Source organism: Aspergillus tanneri (assembly GCF_003426965.1).
Source record: "Aspergillus tanneri strain NIH1004 chromosome Unknown AapTan_10_pilon_pilon_pilon, whole genome shotgun sequence".
NCBI classification, from domain to species: domain Eukaryota; kingdom Fungi; phylum Ascomycota; class Eurotiomycetes; order Eurotiales; family Aspergillaceae; genus Aspergillus; species Aspergillus tanneri.
In genome coordinates this window covers 122,169-138,239 of record NW_022984637.1, presented here as the reverse complement: position 1 = coordinate 138,239, position 16,071 = coordinate 122,169, and the positions used below count along the sequence as shown (strand labels likewise).

The 16,071-nt window shown below is 47.4% G+C and overlaps 4 protein-coding genes across 4 annotated transcripts; 1 reads left to right on the top strand and 3 right to left on the bottom strand.

The window, feature by feature from the left end:
* Nucleotides 1-455: 455 nt before the first annotated feature.
* Nucleotides 456-1,307, top strand: ATNIH1004_001866 (uncharacterized protein; the record flags this gene model as incomplete). The annotated part of the gene is made up of 1 exon (XM_033566561.1): nucleotides 456-1,307. The coding sequence occupies one exon, from the start codon at nucleotides 456-458 to the stop codon at nucleotides 1,305-1,307; it is 852 nt and encodes a 283-aa protein (XP_033420763.1).
* Nucleotides 1,308-3,276: 1,969 nt separating this feature from the next.
* Nucleotides 3,277-6,606, bottom strand: ATNIH1004_001865 (uncharacterized protein; the record flags this gene model as incomplete). Its single annotated transcript, XM_033566560.1, has 4 exons — nucleotides 3,277-3,762; nucleotides 3,811-5,389; nucleotides 5,442-5,481; nucleotides 5,610-6,606. 4 exons carry the CDS (start codon nucleotides 6,604-6,606, stop codon nucleotides 3,277-3,279), a joined length of 3,102 nt encoding a protein of 1,033 aa, XP_033420762.1.
* Nucleotides 6,607-9,021: 2,415 nt separating this feature from the next.
* ATNIH1004_001864 (uncharacterized protein) lies at nucleotides 9,022-11,541 on the bottom strand (the record flags this gene model as incomplete). The annotated part of the gene is made up of 3 exons (XM_033566559.1): nucleotides 9,022-9,941; nucleotides 10,017-10,724; nucleotides 11,295-11,541. 3 exons carry the CDS (start codon nucleotides 11,539-11,541, stop codon nucleotides 9,022-9,024), a joined length of 1,875 nt encoding a protein of 624 aa, XP_033420761.1.
* Nucleotides 11,542-13,225: 1,684 nt separating this feature from the next.
* ATNIH1004_001863 (uncharacterized protein) lies at nucleotides 13,226-16,000 on the bottom strand (the record flags this gene model as incomplete). Its single annotated transcript, XM_033566558.1, has 9 exons — nucleotides 13,226-13,375; nucleotides 13,425-13,844; nucleotides 13,890-13,962; nucleotides 14,012-14,186; nucleotides 14,253-14,752; nucleotides 14,822-15,087; nucleotides 15,135-15,253; nucleotides 15,307-15,396; nucleotides 15,460-16,000. 9 exons carry the CDS (start codon nucleotides 15,998-16,000, stop codon nucleotides 13,226-13,228), a joined length of 2,334 nt encoding a protein of 777 aa, XP_033420760.1.
* Nucleotides 16,001-16,071: the final 71 nt, after the last annotated feature.

Below are 16,071 nucleotides of genomic sequence, written 5' to 3'. Positions count from 1 at the left end.
GGATAGAATGCCTAAAACACTGGCAAACAAGTGGTATTTTAGAAAAAGTTTAAAAGATATTTTACATTGATTTGGCTTTATTTCTATCTCCGTTTCGTAGGCCGTAACAGTTAAATACTTGCTGTATTTTTGTATGACAGCGCCAAGAAATTATCGGCGATGATCGATGATCGGCTGTCAATAATCGATTATCGATCGGCGGCGATTCGATTAATCGTTGCCCTCCCTGATCGGTGATACTAGCTCATACGCGTATTCAGCTGACCGACACCAAGAAACAATTCTTAGGGGTAACACTACTTTTGACTTTTAGTGTAACCACCGGCAGGAAGTGCAAATAGTTGGAGCCTAAGGCTCCACAGGGGACTGGTGTATATAAACGAGGGATGTACCGGTTCCAAAATGAAAACAAATTCATTTTTCCAATATTATTATAACAGGCAAATGACAACAACATGGCCACCAAGAGACCCTATGGCTCTTCTAACTCTTCTGACTCTTTTGACTCTTCTGACTCTTCTGACTCTTCTGACTCTTCTGACTCTCCTCTTGTCTTCCAGCGGACTAAGTTCCGACGTCTCGCACAGGGCAATCGAAACCGGATTAAGTATACTCAACAGAAGTCTCCAGATTCCGAAAAAGACACCACCCCTAAAATCCTTACATATAATGAATTTAGCACACTCGACAGTGGAAGGCAAAAGAGATACTTTAATAATATGCGGAAAACTTTGAAGGCTTTCCCCATAGCATCTCCTGAACTTGACTGGGCGATTTTTCGACTTCCTTTCGAAGGGAATCTTCTAACTGAGGACGAGCAGAAGGAGGCCGAGTATCAACTGGACTATTTGCAAAAGCAATGGACATTACTAGAAGGTCAAGCACCTTCTAGAGAAAAAAAACTTTGGGATGATAACGCCCTTCACTGGAATTTAGTCAAGTCCCGGTTTGAGCTTTGTGAAAAGTGGCTCACCGCTACCCCTATGTCTGAGGAAGAAGAAGAAGACCATCTATCTTCACATGGCTTGTGCGTGCATATATCTTCACAGCTTCTTCTCTACCGCCTTATCATCTACATTGGACGATCAAGCTTCGAGGCTGGTGGCAGTAGGTCTTGTTGGGCAATAAAATTTCTTCACGTTGACGGGCTCAGCACCTTACGACTCTGCGATGATGAAGGGGCACCAAGTGTTGAGTTCAGAGGCAGTGAGCAATCTCAGGAAGACGCCCTGAAATTTGTTAATTTCTTAACCGATCTTAAGTTCCCCCATACGTATTATGGTGGGATAGCTGGTACGGTGGCTTGATCTTTACTATCAGCGAATTTGGTTTACTTTACAAAGATGTGTTTATAGTTACAGTATATAGAGTGGAAGTTAAGAAACTATGTACTGTATATCATGTAGAAGCCAGATTTATCCCGCCCTGCGACACCTAATACCTAGTCTTGGAGGTAGTTGAAACCAAAAGCCAGAGTAAATGCACCCCCGTTAAGCATTTTTGCCTTTCTTCCTGCATTATTCATTAAATTTCTGTTCTCTTTGTACGGTGATCACATGTGTGCAGGCAAGGCGTTATACACCGAAGGGGAGAGTGACCAAAGGTTCTGTTTCAATTTGAGTCGGGACCATAGATGCGGGTGTATCTGATCTCATCGCGGTACTGGCGATATCGAGTGGTAATTCTGTTTTCGTTGCTGGGGAACTTCTCCACGATCCGTTTTTTCCGGCGGAAATGTCGTCCTGCGCACTTTCACAAGTGATGGGAAATATTGGAAAGCCAGAAACAGCTCTATTAGCTTCTCCACCGAAGATTGATATCCACGAACATGACCCTAAGAGGTGGCATTCTGTCAACCACAATCCATTCGATGGAGAACTGGCTGGTGGGATGTTTGATGGCACGTCTCTTTATCAGTCCCTTTCTGGCTGGGAGGGGAGTGTCAGCCTGGATTGATCCAGTTACCGAGGGATGGAGGCCTATTATGTATGTGGAAACCATAGTCTCTGTCAATGATAGTGGTGAGTGGGCAGGCAATTTGGTAGCTCTGAGGTGTAGTAGGTCCTGGATTCATTCCTCATTTAAGATACCGCGAATAAAGTTGGTTCTCCAGTAGGCGCACATACGCGCGCTTAGTGGTGTGAAACAGCCAACATCAAGAGGTTGCAAGAGATGGGATGAATGTGCAGGGGGGCAGAACATCCTTCTGAATACAATCACTTCAGACCCCTAATCAATATCCCCCCCCAAAAATCGAACAGTAATTTTGGATTATATATACACTCGGTTGCAAAAACGGTGTACAGGCAAGTGCAAAACTAGCTTCACCGCCTCACACACTTTTCTTTATTCCGGGCCCCACTGCCAAGGCGCTAGTCAGAATATTGAGTGCAAATTAGTGAACTACGTGAGCAGAAAGGCTTGGCAGTAGCTCACCAACCTCCAGCTCGGAAGTGTGTCACGTGGGCAGATGGTGTCCCCCACAGAAGTTGATCCACGGCGGAGCCGTGGATCCTATTTCCTCTCCACGCTTCGCATTCTAGTCAATGGGAACACCATTATTGGATGAGCGGCCCAACACCAACTAGTCCAGAAGTTATAATTCTCTGCCGAAATTGTCCGATTGTAGGAGTATGATATGGCTAGTGATGACCAAATAGACGGTTACTGGGTTTTGAGATGCGTTGGGATGCGTCTGACTTAGCAGGCAGAACGGTGGCGACTGGACAATGGATCGCCACAGTATTGGAATCTAGGAGAATCAAGTAGCATATTCGAGGAAAGAAGCACATCCGAATAAATTATGCTTTTTTCCCAGACCCTCCATTTGTAGAGAGATTAGAAAACACAGAAGGTACAGTTACAGTAAAAAAGAAAATTGATTGACATCTATTATTTCCGATATCTTATAAAGGAAACCCGACCTGACGCGTGTCCCAAGGCAAGCGTATTCGATTTAGTCGCTGAACACAAAGGCCTGGCCTCAGGGGGGAGCCACAGTACTTGTTTCCCGTTCAACACTATCCAGTCACGCTGTAGATATATCGCTGGGTGCGTATTGGGTGAATTGAGGATAGGTTTGCCACAACTGGATTGAATCTTGAACGATCCTAGGTTAGTACTGAGATGTGAAACATATTGGGAAAATTCGAGTTCTGTGACAATTCCATCAGTGCTTAAAATGTCTTCCAATGTGCCCGTCGCCGGGTCCCAGAGCCGCACCGTCTTATCCCTAGAGCGAGCCAGAGCCGGCCGTCGGGTGAGAAGGCCACTGATTCAACCGAGCTGAATGCCCTCCAGGCTGTTGTAGGGCGCCCGTCGCGGGTCCCAGAGCGCACGTCTATCTAGAGCCGGACGCCAACCGGCCGTCGGGTGAGAAGGCCACTGATAACCAGCTGAATGGCCCTCCAGGGTCTGTTGTAGGGCGCCCGTAGTCGGGTCCCAGAGCCGCACCGTGTTATCCCTAGAGCCGGACGCCAGTAGCCGGCCGTCGGGTGAGAAGGCCACTGATTCAACCCAGTCTGAATGGCCTTCCAGAGTTTGTAATTCTGCACTCCAGGTTTCTTGAACCTGTGGGAACTGGCCGATCCACCTAGGCAGATATGACTGGAACACTCTACGAATTATTGCCGATCGAGGTGCAAATACCAGCCCTGAGCAATAAATCTGAAGCGGCGCTTCATCCGCTATCTGACGATTTTTCAGGACAAACCGCTTTGCATCATATAAAAAGTCGGCCAAAACGGAATTATCATCAACATCCTACGTTTATTAGTATAACGCATGGACGAATGTGTGGTATATACTTACTGGTATAGCCGTGCGGAGAAGATCGAGCATACCCACCACCTCTGATATAAGATCTAGCAGGCTCATTGCTTCTATCCAGTGAAGAAAATGCTTCTGGAGGAATAGTTGCGCCTCTTCTATTTCAGAAGGTGAAGCCTCGCTATTTTTGAGATGGTGTATCCAGTAGCGACAGGAGTATTGCAATTCAGGTGGTAGACATTGGCGGATTTTGAGAGGGTTGATGTCTACCCTGAGCGCTCCAGGATCTGTGAGATTGCAGATATCTTCGCGTAGATGACTCCGCATAGTTCTAAAACAGGACCGAACAATGTCTTTGTGTTTTTGTGGCTCATTCACGTGAAACTTGGTCGTAGACTGGACCAAAAAATCCCGAAATGAGAGATGCAGAATCCTAACAGGCTGATCTCGGTTATCAGGAATGCTTAAAACCGAACGAAGTGAATCCAATTGATTGCTAATCTGGTCCGCTTCTATCCCAAGAAACTGCGATAGTGCATATATAGAAAGCGGAATTGCGAGAAGAATGATGACACCCACGATATCCTGGAACTCTTGCAGAAGTTGCTGCTGTTCTGACTCATTACTCTCTGGGTCGTTGAGTAGTTGCGTCAGAACAGGCAGATATGTCTTATCCATTCTCGAAACGTATTTTGCTTGGTCCTTTAGAAGCTCTGCGAGCCGTGATTTGGGTTCCAATTTTGAGTTTTCAATGTAGCGGCACACAGTGGCAGCCGAAATAAACAGTGGAATGGATATCCTGACTAAATCTTGGAGGACGTCATCACCAGGCCAGTCCTGGGAGATTTTCCTATCATGTTTGATTTTCGCAAATCGGTCTTGTAAGAATAAATGTATGTCACGTTCAGTCACTTCTCCGGGTATCTCATGAAGAGCTAGGTCCTGATATGCACGATCTCCGATCTCTGAAAACCCGAGGTTAATTGGGAGTTCAGGCCTGCTGGTGAGGAAAATCCGAAGGCGAAATGATTTCGCCTTTTGTAAAAGAGGCAGGAATTGAATGATGTGTCGGATATCTTGATCATGTTCACATTCATCCAAAGCATCGATGACCATCACAGCAGTCTGAGGTTGCTGGCTAAGTTGGCCAAGACTAAGCAACGGTTGAAGAAGCAGTTGTTCAAACTGCTCCCTGAGAGATTTTGACGCAATGCCAGGGTCATCATCAAGTGCCTTTTGCACACCAGGAACCAACTCTGAGCACCAGAGCATCAATTGCCTGGTTAATGTAGGGAAAAATTTCTTTGCGTTCCCTCGGTCCCCTTCACCCCTCTTAAAAAAGAAGCTGGCACCAAGACAGTTGGTGTCCTTGAGCGACCGTGCCACAGTTCGAGATATTGTGGATTTCCCTGTCCCAGCCATTCCCTTTAACCAAAAGATGCTTTTTTGAGATGGCGAAGTAGCCCATTCCTTTATCTGTTGGAGGAGCTCAGTCCTTGTGCCTTGAAGACATTGGATCTCATCCCGATCAGAGAATGAGTCAAACTCGGCCTCGTGAACAGCCGACACCTTGTCTAGCCCAATCTTCTGGTCCATACGTTCGATTTTCGTCAGGGCGGTCCTATTCAGAGTAAGCGAGAGTGCATTTGATCCCATGCGATAGATACGTATACAACCTTTGGTTGTTGCTGATAATAGTCAACTCCTGAGTTACTGTAGCCTGTCAGGTACACTACCCCGATGAAATATAGGACACGAAGATTATTCATAAGGTGCTTTTATTACAACATCAAGCTATGGAAATACCATATGAGCCTTGAAATTGAGTGTGATGCTCTAACCTTGTTGAAGTTCTTGAGCTACTCGCTCGGCCCATGGCGGCATGGCATCCACACGTTGCGGCCGTAAAACCAGCAGGAGCTCTCGTGCATAAGCAGCAGAAACGAGGGCAGCATAATTATGCCACTCATCATTCTTGTGAGAGTCGCAATAATCGCAGATTCCGCGAATAATTAGACATGGAATATTATTCATGAGACCGGCTGCTTCCATCTCGAAGCAAAGAATGTTCAGCTGTGGGTCTTGGGCGTATGTATCCCGCACTTTGGCGTCCTTCAGAACGGAATTTCCCGACGCAATAGTTCCGTAGTGGACATGGACGGTACGGTGGTTCTGGCGCTCGGGGCGGTCCACTATTGCACGCAAGTCACATTCATCGCAACCTGGTCCATCCACATGTGAATAGTCTGCAGCGTAAAGCCGATCAACGGCTGGCTTTTGATAATCTTCCATGTCATCGAGAAGTCGAAGATGTTCTGCAAGTCTGTCTGGCTTCTTTTTATCACTGTGTAATCGGCGTATCTCTGGAAGGACCCCTAGGAGTTTCTCAGGCGGTGCATTCAGTTGACCTGTCTTCTGAAAATGACCATTTTTCAACTTGCCCAAATCATATTGAATCACCCCACCGAATCCATCTCTTGGTTGACTGACGACAATATCACCCAGTCGTATGTCATTGCGGGGACTTGGTGCGCCGCCCCCGATGCCCACCATTAATGCGAACCGCATGCGTGGAAAGGTCCGGGCCATATCTCGGGCAACGCGAGCGGCTGAGTTGGTGCCATACCGACCAGCTGGGAGACACCCAATCACCACATAATGCTTCGCGATACGACCGTAGACGTATGTGTTATCGTCGTTGTCTTCGCTTATTTCCGGTCCAGCAAATTCTTCGTCGAGCATACGGCATGCACAGAAGTACTCCTCTTCCAAGGCACAGATCCATGCGACCGTGTAGGAGACTGTGGAATCTGGGTCTCGTTGCTCAGGTCGATTCATTGAAGCAGTAGAGGGCTTCCACTATATCTCGGTTATGTTCAATATTTAATTGGAAAGTTTCCTCGCTGGGTCAAGTATTGTTTGTGAGACAGACGAGAACGCCGCGAGGATGAATCGAACAGAGGAAGTGCCCAGTTTAAGGGGAAAGAGGGGAAGGCCCCTAACACAGCCTGGAGGCGAGGCTGAGTGAGGATGCGCTTTGTCATTGGTGCTTTAAAGCAAGTCGATCATCTTTCATAGCCGTGCCAAGCGCCTCCCATATCTGGTCACTGCTTTTGAATTGCTGGTTGTCGGCTCAACTGTTGGTCCAACCCGACCCAGGCTCCATAGTCTGGGGAAGCAGAGTGCTTATGGCCAAAACAAAAGTTCATTACAATGCGCCCATGTTTCAAGCTAGGCGTAAGTGTTACGGAAATAAGATGATCCGCCCGACTTGGCGGTGCGGAAATATGAAGCCGTTCAACCCCTGAATCATTGAGAGACGTGTGGCATCTAGATGAGACGTTTGATGTATATCTAGTTGAGTATATACGCTCCTTAGTAGGCTACGTGCGTGTAGCTGGTATAGCTTCTCCTGCCCGATTCCCCATTTCCCCTGTGCACAGTGGACCGTGTCGAGGATTTCACTACAGTAAGAGATCGGGTTGAAAATATCGGTTGGGCTTTTCTGGAGAGCTGAAGCGGGGCAAGTTATGGCCTACGCGCGATGCTGTGACCGAAAGTCCATTCATCGAGCCCGATATGACTAATTACGCTTGTCTATGGCAGAAACTATGACTGGTCGATAGGATGCTGTTTGTCGGTTCGACTCTCGGCCCGAGCCGACCCAGACCTATCGTTGCCTGTTCCTGGCCGCCTCAACTTGATTAACAGCGCGACACGACCATTATGGCGCCACGACTTGCACCCTCCCAGCTAATGATGATCCGTGATATGATCAGCAGCAAATCGCTCTCTGCTTCTCAGATGGCGGAAGCAGCTGGCTGTAGCAAACGTTCGATCATAACCATCAGTACCAACCTCCGGGTATTTGGCGACGTTAGAGCACCCCTAATCCCTGGCGGCCGCCCTCGTATGATCACGCCTATCATGCTTGAAGCGTTATGCGACCACTTGCTAGAGAAGCCGGATCTATACCTGGATGAGATGGCAGAATTTTTATACGATGAATTTGATGTGCTTGTATCTACATATACTGTCAGTCGCGCCCTTCGATCGCACGGTTGGACAAAAAAAGTGGCTCGACGGATAGCACAAGAGAGGAATGCGGATCTGAGAGATCACTATTTGCACCAACTGTCAGAGTTTTGCTCGTATCACCTAGTCTACATTGATGAATCAGGCTGTGACAAGCGGGCTGGCTTCAGGAGGACAGGCTGGTCTCCCCGCGGTGTGACACCTGTCCAGGTTTCCCGTTTCCAGCGGGGTCAGCGATACCAGATTCTCCCGGCATACTGCCAGGATGGAATTTTGATGTCGCGAGTCTTCCAAGGATCGACTGATGCTAACATGTTTGAAGATTTTGTTGAACAGCTTCTTCACCATTGTGGTAGATGGCCAGAGCCGAAGTCTGTTCTTATTATGGACAACGCATCTTTTCACCATACTGATCGAATAACGGAGCTGTGCTTAAATGCCGGTGTGAAGTTGTTGTACTTACCACCATATTCTCCCGATCTTAACCCGATCGAAGAATTCTTTGCAGAGCTCAAAGCATTTGTGAGACGAGATTGGCAGAAACATACAAGTGAAGATTTCAAAGATTTCCTTGAATGGAGCTTGGACGTTGTAGGGTCTAGAGGAGAAAGTGCAAAAGGTCATTTTCGACATGCGAACATTGAAATTGAAGAGAAATAAATATAGGCGCATGGTATACCATGGAGTATATTCTTCAAGCTTATGGCTTCATATCAAGTTTAGCTCCGGTGATTGTCTTCATTACAAGGTTTTCTGAGAGGCCGAGAGATCGGTACTTAACCATAGGCTTAAGGGGTGAATACCAATCATTATCATCTTTTTGGAGAGGAATGTGGGACATGTATAGTGTTTAAGCTTTTGCCTCCCTTGCAGGGCGATCAATTGAGGCTTAATTGTCACCGAAGAGGGCATATGATGTAATGTATCCAGGTTCATTTAGATGCACCCATTTCTAAAATTAGAGTCTTGGCAGTGGGGTCCAGAATAAAGAAAAGAGTGTGAGGCGGTGAAGCTGGTATTGCACTTCCCTGTAAGAGACTTACTGTCTTTGATTCTTTCTTGATCAGGGCGCTAGTCCATAAATAGATTATGCCCCGCTTTTCTGTGTCCAAAAGATAGGATTGGTTGGTGAAAACTGTTACCTCTCAATATGCAGCAAAGCTTCGAGTTGCGCAACTCCCAAGGCAGCCATGTTAGCGGTTATCATGCAACCTCTCCTTATCCCATCCTTGCGGCCTCTCTCAACTTTGCAGCTCGCAAGCTGAACCAAGCAGCCACCTTATAGAACAACCCCTCGTCTTTTGGCATCTCATCCTTATTCACAAGCGACGAGGAACAGGGGATACAGCCTGGCTCTATTAGAGCGTTGGCAATGAATTCCTTCTTTGTCATATTCCCGCTGTCTACGAGCGCTTTGTTCTCCTCCATCTTCTCCAAGGCATTATCATACTTATCCAACTCGCTCACCTTCCGCGCCGCGAATGCCTCACACTCTTTCGCCTTGTCAAATTCCTTTTCACGCCTCGCCCACTCAGTAGCCCCAATATGTAAGCGTAGCTGCGTAAAAGGAAAGCTGCGATGGTCATTAAAGCCAGATAAAAGGAGCATGTGCAGCCACATGGCCCCAGAGGCTTGCGACCACTTGACAAGGCTGGAGAGCTCTTTCTCGTTGTGTCCTGGCATTTTTGCCTCTTCTTCCTCCAAGACACGTATGAAAATCTCTAGGTACTTAAAGTACCGGGCGGCAATCTTGGGCGGCTCGTCTCCCTTGCAGTCCCACGTGCTGTTGACGGGCCTGTCTTGGAGAAGCCACCACGGTGCCGAGCCAAACAGCTGGGCGGGCCCGATGTATGACCACTCGAGGTCCACTACTCCAACAACAGTAAGGTCGTCCTTGCTACGGACAATCAGATTCGCCAAGCCGAGATCGTCGCAAATTAGCTTAAACTTGCAACGGTCATACTTCACGTTGACCAAGTCACGTGCCAGGCTTTTTAGGACCTGGAACGCCACATATTTGTTTTTAGCATCATACAAACCAACAGTCGAGTTCGGCTGGTGAACGAGCTGCTCCCAGTCCTGCCCGACAACATATTGAAAATACTCGGTCGTCGTCGCAAACCCCTGGGCTCGGTCCCCTAGATATCATTTGCTTAGTTAACACACTCGATCAGAGCATTAGGGAAGAGAAGGGGAAAGGCAACAAGACATACCAAAAGTGTTGACTCCTCCATTTTGTAGGATGCTATGAGCCTTAAACGTTAGCGGCCGTGGCGGTGTAAGGCTTTCGGCTTCAGCCTGTGGCGACGGCAGGCTGCCGATCCGGTCAAAATTGAGCTTGAAAAGCTGAAGCAAAAAATTCGCCAACTGCCTGTAGATAACTTCAATATCACTATCGCTGATGTCCTCCCTCATGACTCTACTAGGGCGCTCGGCGTTGGGGTCCCGGAGAAGGTCGCCAAGGCCCACACCGTTAACGAAGTCCATCATGATGAACGGACCTAGACCAAGTGGGTTGTTGGCAGCGGGACCCCACGCCCGGACTCTCGGGACGGGAATGGTAGTCTTGTTATGGATGAGACTCAGGGCCGTCACCTCCATTGCAACCTTCTCGTCGGTGTAGTTGTCACAGACCATCCCAACACGAGGGAAACGAACCATCCAGGTAGTACTGTCACTGAAGACCATCTTCATGCCGGCATTAAATGCGCCATGGTGAAAGGTACCGTCAAGTTGACAGGCAAGCTTGTCGGGATGGAAAGTTGACACCCACTGGCAGAGACGGCTTGTTCTGTGGGTCTCATTCACCTTGTCCACCCAAAGCTGGCCCTCCATCTCATGGACAAGATCGATAAGTGCGTTGGTGTCCATAACATCAGAGAAGGCTTTAATGATTAAGGACGACCACTTGGGGGATACGGCTTTGATGATTGAGTGAGCTGGTCCAGAGACGCGCGAGGGGGCTGTGGCCCGATTTTATGGTTGGTCGTGCACGAGCTTTGACTGCCTTAGGTGTCACGGCAGCTGTCTTGGCGCGGCTCCCATACTGGGCGCACCTAGTTACATGGGATTGATTGACAAATTTGAAAAACTTCGCTTTTGACTTCGAATTTGACTTGGTCACAAATTTTGGAGGACCTCGGCAAAAAGTTAATAAAATAATCGATTTTCACCTACACCTACAACGATTTTTAAATAGGTATACTATAATCAAGATGGAGAAGATACGAAGCGCTTCCGCGCGAGAAACACTCGATAAGCTTCCTGAAAATGCCAACAAAGGTCAAACTCAGTCAAGACAAAGGGACCAAGGAGCGCAGGGTTTGCCAAAGTATTCCCCCTCCCCGGAGCAGGCCTACCCGATCTGGAAGTGTAAAATCCGAAATGGTAAAGACAGTAACGACTGATGGGAGGGAAAGTTGTGGGTGCAACGGGAGAGAGAGCCGTCTAGCCGGAGGCGCCGCCCTTCTGATATTGATAACTGTCAGCACATAGCAGATCCTGGGGCTTCAACTTCTTGGAGGGTTGGGGGGTTGGGACTTGAGGACGAACAGCGGCGTCTGCCTTCTCCTTGGCAGCCTTCTCTTCAGCCTCGCGTTTCTCTCGCTCCTCTTTGCTCTTACGACGCTTCTCAACAGAGGAGTTGGCGGTGTCAACCATCTGTCCGACGGCGGCGCTCCCAGAGCTAATGAGCGCGTGGTTGACTTCCCTTCGAGCGTTGGGATCGATGCCAGACATCGTGGGTAGACGTTAGAGTGGTAAGTTATGAGTTGGTAAGTTATGAGTTTGTTGTCGCAACGGTTTGGAGTCGAGGGGATTGATTAGTAGTGATTTTGATTAATATAGTAAAATGTCTGTTGGTTTGGCCTCTTAAATAGGGCAGGGTCCTGGAAAATGGTGGGATGAGAAGTTGATGGTTAAATTGATGTAAAAGAAATCGCGTCCCGACATGCGCTAATGCATGCTTTTGGCCTGCCACATACTGAGTCGTATGCCAGCTTAGTTTTGAGTCCTTGCTGCCATTTGGCTGGCGCCAGTCAACGAAACCCCGGTAAGAGGCTTGTCACAGGAGACCAGAACTACTAATCATAGCACTAAAGAGGCCCCCCGATTCGTACAAAAGGCATAAACGTATATACTCTGTGGATTGTGTCCTTAGGGTCAGTAGGACTGTTTCTACTTTTACTAGGTTCAACTATCCCCAAGTGTATAAAGTCGCCATAATAAGCTTTAGGAAGGTTGTCGTTTCAATTTACCTCCTTCGAACCGCAGAGGGCGGGCCAAACGTGCCGGTTCTGCATGGGTGCGCTCAACAGCTGTGATGCACAGGTACCACGGAGAAAAACCTATGGGTAGATGTTCCTGACACAAACGTTCAATACAGCTATGACTCAACCTATCATGTGCAATTAGTCGGTAGGATTTCGATCCCCGACCCAAACCCCGCCAAGAAAAATAAATAACTGTAACATATACAACTATTACATAATATTTCATATTAAATTCCAAAATTTCACGTGTATTACCGTAATATATTAGACTTGGATTCTTGGCGGGTTTCCGGTCTATCTCCGCGTAGACTGTGGACAAATAGTATGTAATAACTGTCAAATAATATGTCTGTTGGTGGACCAGAATCATGTGACTAGATTCGGGTGCTCGCGAGGCACTATTCGCTTCAATTCAAGGGCGCTCGGGTGAGCTGACTAACTGCTGTGAATCTACAGTAGGTCAGAGGAATTGGCATTGAATAGAGTGAACTAAGCCATTGAATTGGATGAGCGAACTTAGTTAGTACACAGGAATTTCGTCTGTGGGAAGACATATATAAGCGAGGACTTCGCCGTTGCTTCGGTTAATCCTTCGGGCCGATCCCATATTCATAACACTAACTACATAGTGTCAAATACGTAGTACTGTATGGCTGTTGGTGGATGTTGGAAGTGATTGCTTGTTCTATTGAATGGGTGGCCTGGTGGCCGCTACTAACTAGTTAGTTACTAAGAGCTAGCTTATATAAATGATGACTAAGCGAGGTCGAACCCGGGCAGGCGCCCATGCTTGGCCCCCGCGGAACACACAACAAAATAATCAAGACCTTTTTACCAATCGTACTCTATTTCCTCTTCGGGACTAGCCGTATATCTGACAGGTACTAGGTACAGAAGTCCCTAAACACTAGCTAAATTTGGACTTATGTATGCTCCAATTATGAACCCAGAATCAGGAGAAAAAGGGCAATCTATCAGTCGTTCACGCCACTTGACGGAAGAATAGTCCTCGAATACTAGAATGGGACTGATTATCACATATGATCTCGCAATAAGGGCGACTAACTACATTGATAAAACGTTCGCCGAATGGGGATGTGAGTGAAGAATATTAATCACGTCGGAACACAGCATTAGTTCTAGCGGAGTGATTAGGTGTACATGCTCTCTAGATGCTCTGATTTACTGAAGTCGTTCATAAATTTTTCATTCGACTTTGCCGCTGTTTCCACGTGCTTATAGCTCATGCATTCGTCGTCGACTGTAGCCAGTGAATGTGCGATGGAAACCAGGTTTTTGATCTGGTTCACGTCAATAGGCGGCAATCATATATAGCAAAAGGTACATTACCTCTCGTCCGTTTAAAGAAATGGAATCCAAGCGCTTGAGGTCATCGACTTCGAAGATGCTAGATCCTTTAGGGGTGTAGGCTTTGGAGAGGAAATGCTCCCAGATTTCTCGTCGAGATTCTTTCGTGAGATCTTCATATTTGACTTTAAGATGGATTCGGCTCAATATGGCGTCATCAAAGTCAATGGCCCGGTTCGAAGTGAGGAAAAGAATGCCTTCATAGTATTCTAATTTGCGAAGGAAAACAGTCAAGAGGCGATTATGCCCATCAATATAGGAGGTACGTCGTTCCATAAATGCATCTGCTTCGTCCAAGAGAAGAACCGCATTAAAATGTTTTGCGATCTTAAATATGACGTCAAGCTGACGCTCCAGTGCACGAGGGTCGCCGTGTTCCACAATCAATTCACCGGCCGATATCTAGAATTGTTCAGCAAAGAATTAACGATATTGATATCCACTTACGGAATAAAGAGGGAGCTTGAACCACTCTGCTGTTGCCTCAACAGTGAATGTCTTTCCAACACCCGTGGGACCACTGAAGGGTAATGTGAGATGGAGTAGACAAGCGAGGATCAGCGACTTACTGTAAGAGTATGTTGATCCCACGCCCTTTCCCTTCGATAACATCATCGAATGGCACTGTCGGAATCAGACCCAGGCGGGTAGTTACCAGAGACAGGAGTATTTTCTTCGCACTTTGTGGGATTCTGAGGCACTGGAATGACTCTGGAGACCATTCCACCTCATGAAGATCAGAGACTGCACATTCCACTGGTCAGGAGTCAGTTTTGCCCCACATTAGATTCAGTATTGGAGGTGACTCACGGAATACTTTTTCCCTGAAGCTAAAGCATCGAACAGTGGGAGAGCAGACAGCGAAATCATCATCTGTCATCTGTTGTACTTCCACGCCCTTCTGTTGCATGATTTCGCTCGCCTGACCTCCAAACAAGGTTTCCAGATCAAGTACATTTATTCCTGAACTCTTGTTCTGCCGTATGTCTTGAATGCGAGGCCTGGAGTAATTTGGTTTCATCTGTGTGAAAAAGGCAGCATCCACTGCCACTCGACTACTGATGTTTAGTTGAACCGGTTTCCCCTCCCTCATGATAAAAGCAGTGCCATCGCAATGCTGAATATGGGTGCCAGTTAACTTGCAGAATTTTCGACCACACTCGGCGAGACGGTGGCGGACCTGTTTGGAGTCAGGGTGGTAATCTAGAGGGAAAGCCTCAAGCGAGTCAATCACTTTGGCTCCCCGGAACGTCTCAATTCCAAGTGTGACGCCTGCCTCGCCGAAGTCTCGTCCGTCAAAGTCCAGGTACCTGCAATTCAGCTTGTAATATGTGACTCCACCATAAACTGCCTCTTCCCCAGCGTCAAATATGACACACCTGGGTTTACCGGTTCCAAAGCAGGTGGAGTATACGAGGCCACCGGGCTTGAAGAGCGCCCAGAGAAGATCGTATGTAATTTTTCGATGCTGCAAAAGAGAGCTAACTCTCTGTGAGGTGGAAGCGCATGCTTCTTTCATATAATTAGTAAACAGTGTGAGATGCTCCAGCTGTATGGGGTCCCGGTTGTCATCTTCGGCGCCCTTGATCTTTTGTATGTAGTCGAGGAGTTCCGGTAGGAAGTGAAATAGGATGTTTTGCTCAATCTGAATTTGTTAGTGTCTGCTTATTTTGAAGTATTGACATGACATACCGATGGCTTGTCCTCCATCAAACTCGCTGCCCGGACATTTTGCAGTACGACCCGAAAGATATCCCTGAGGGCTTCTGACTTGACGTCTATAAAATTTGTAGTCTCGCCGGACATCTTATCTATGTGTGTTGTTAATCGCCTCGTTCTGGATTGTGATTAGGTATAAACCTACCAACACGGTTACGGACGACAAAGACATATTCATCCAGGCTATCCAACTCTTTTTCGATCCCTGTCGACTCAACAATTTTGTAGTTGGATGCTTCAATATTCCACCTAATTGCTGGTCAGTAAACTTGAAGCACCGAGGCTTAGACGGGGAAACTGTACGTCTCCAATATGACTTTAAAGTCTGGCCTGGATACTCGAACCCTTTCTCTGTTCTGGTCGTTCGCTACTGGGCCAATCTCCACACCGTCGGAAGTAGATTGAGGCTTATGTTCAAGGACAGCTTCGAAAAGCTCTTTCAACTGGGTCATCGTGACAAACTCAGGCGGAGGGATGTACGGCATATCAGCTTCAGATTGAAGATTAGGACCATTTCGCTTCTCAGCCACAACACTGGTCTCGAAAATGCCAGAATCCTCGGGATCTGACTGACCCCTGGTACCAGCAGCGTATATTAACTGCTTTTCTAGCTCATCCGTATCAAGCGGCGGCGTACAGGGGGCGAGGGAGCAGACAGGAGTGGCCGGCTGCCCACCAGGCCATGTGGCTGGGTTAGACAGTGCTCTTTTCACCAAGTCAGTTACGATTGGCTCCAGGTTGGCGATGACAGTATTTGGGAAAGGTTTACTTCCACGGGCGTGGTCAACGACTTGGGGGATTGAAGTGGAAGCGTTGACTTCTTTGCGGGTAGCGATCATGGTGACTATTTGAAGGTACTTGTGGAATATGAAGAAGGTTTTTGTGATGAAGTTGATATTGACTTGACTTT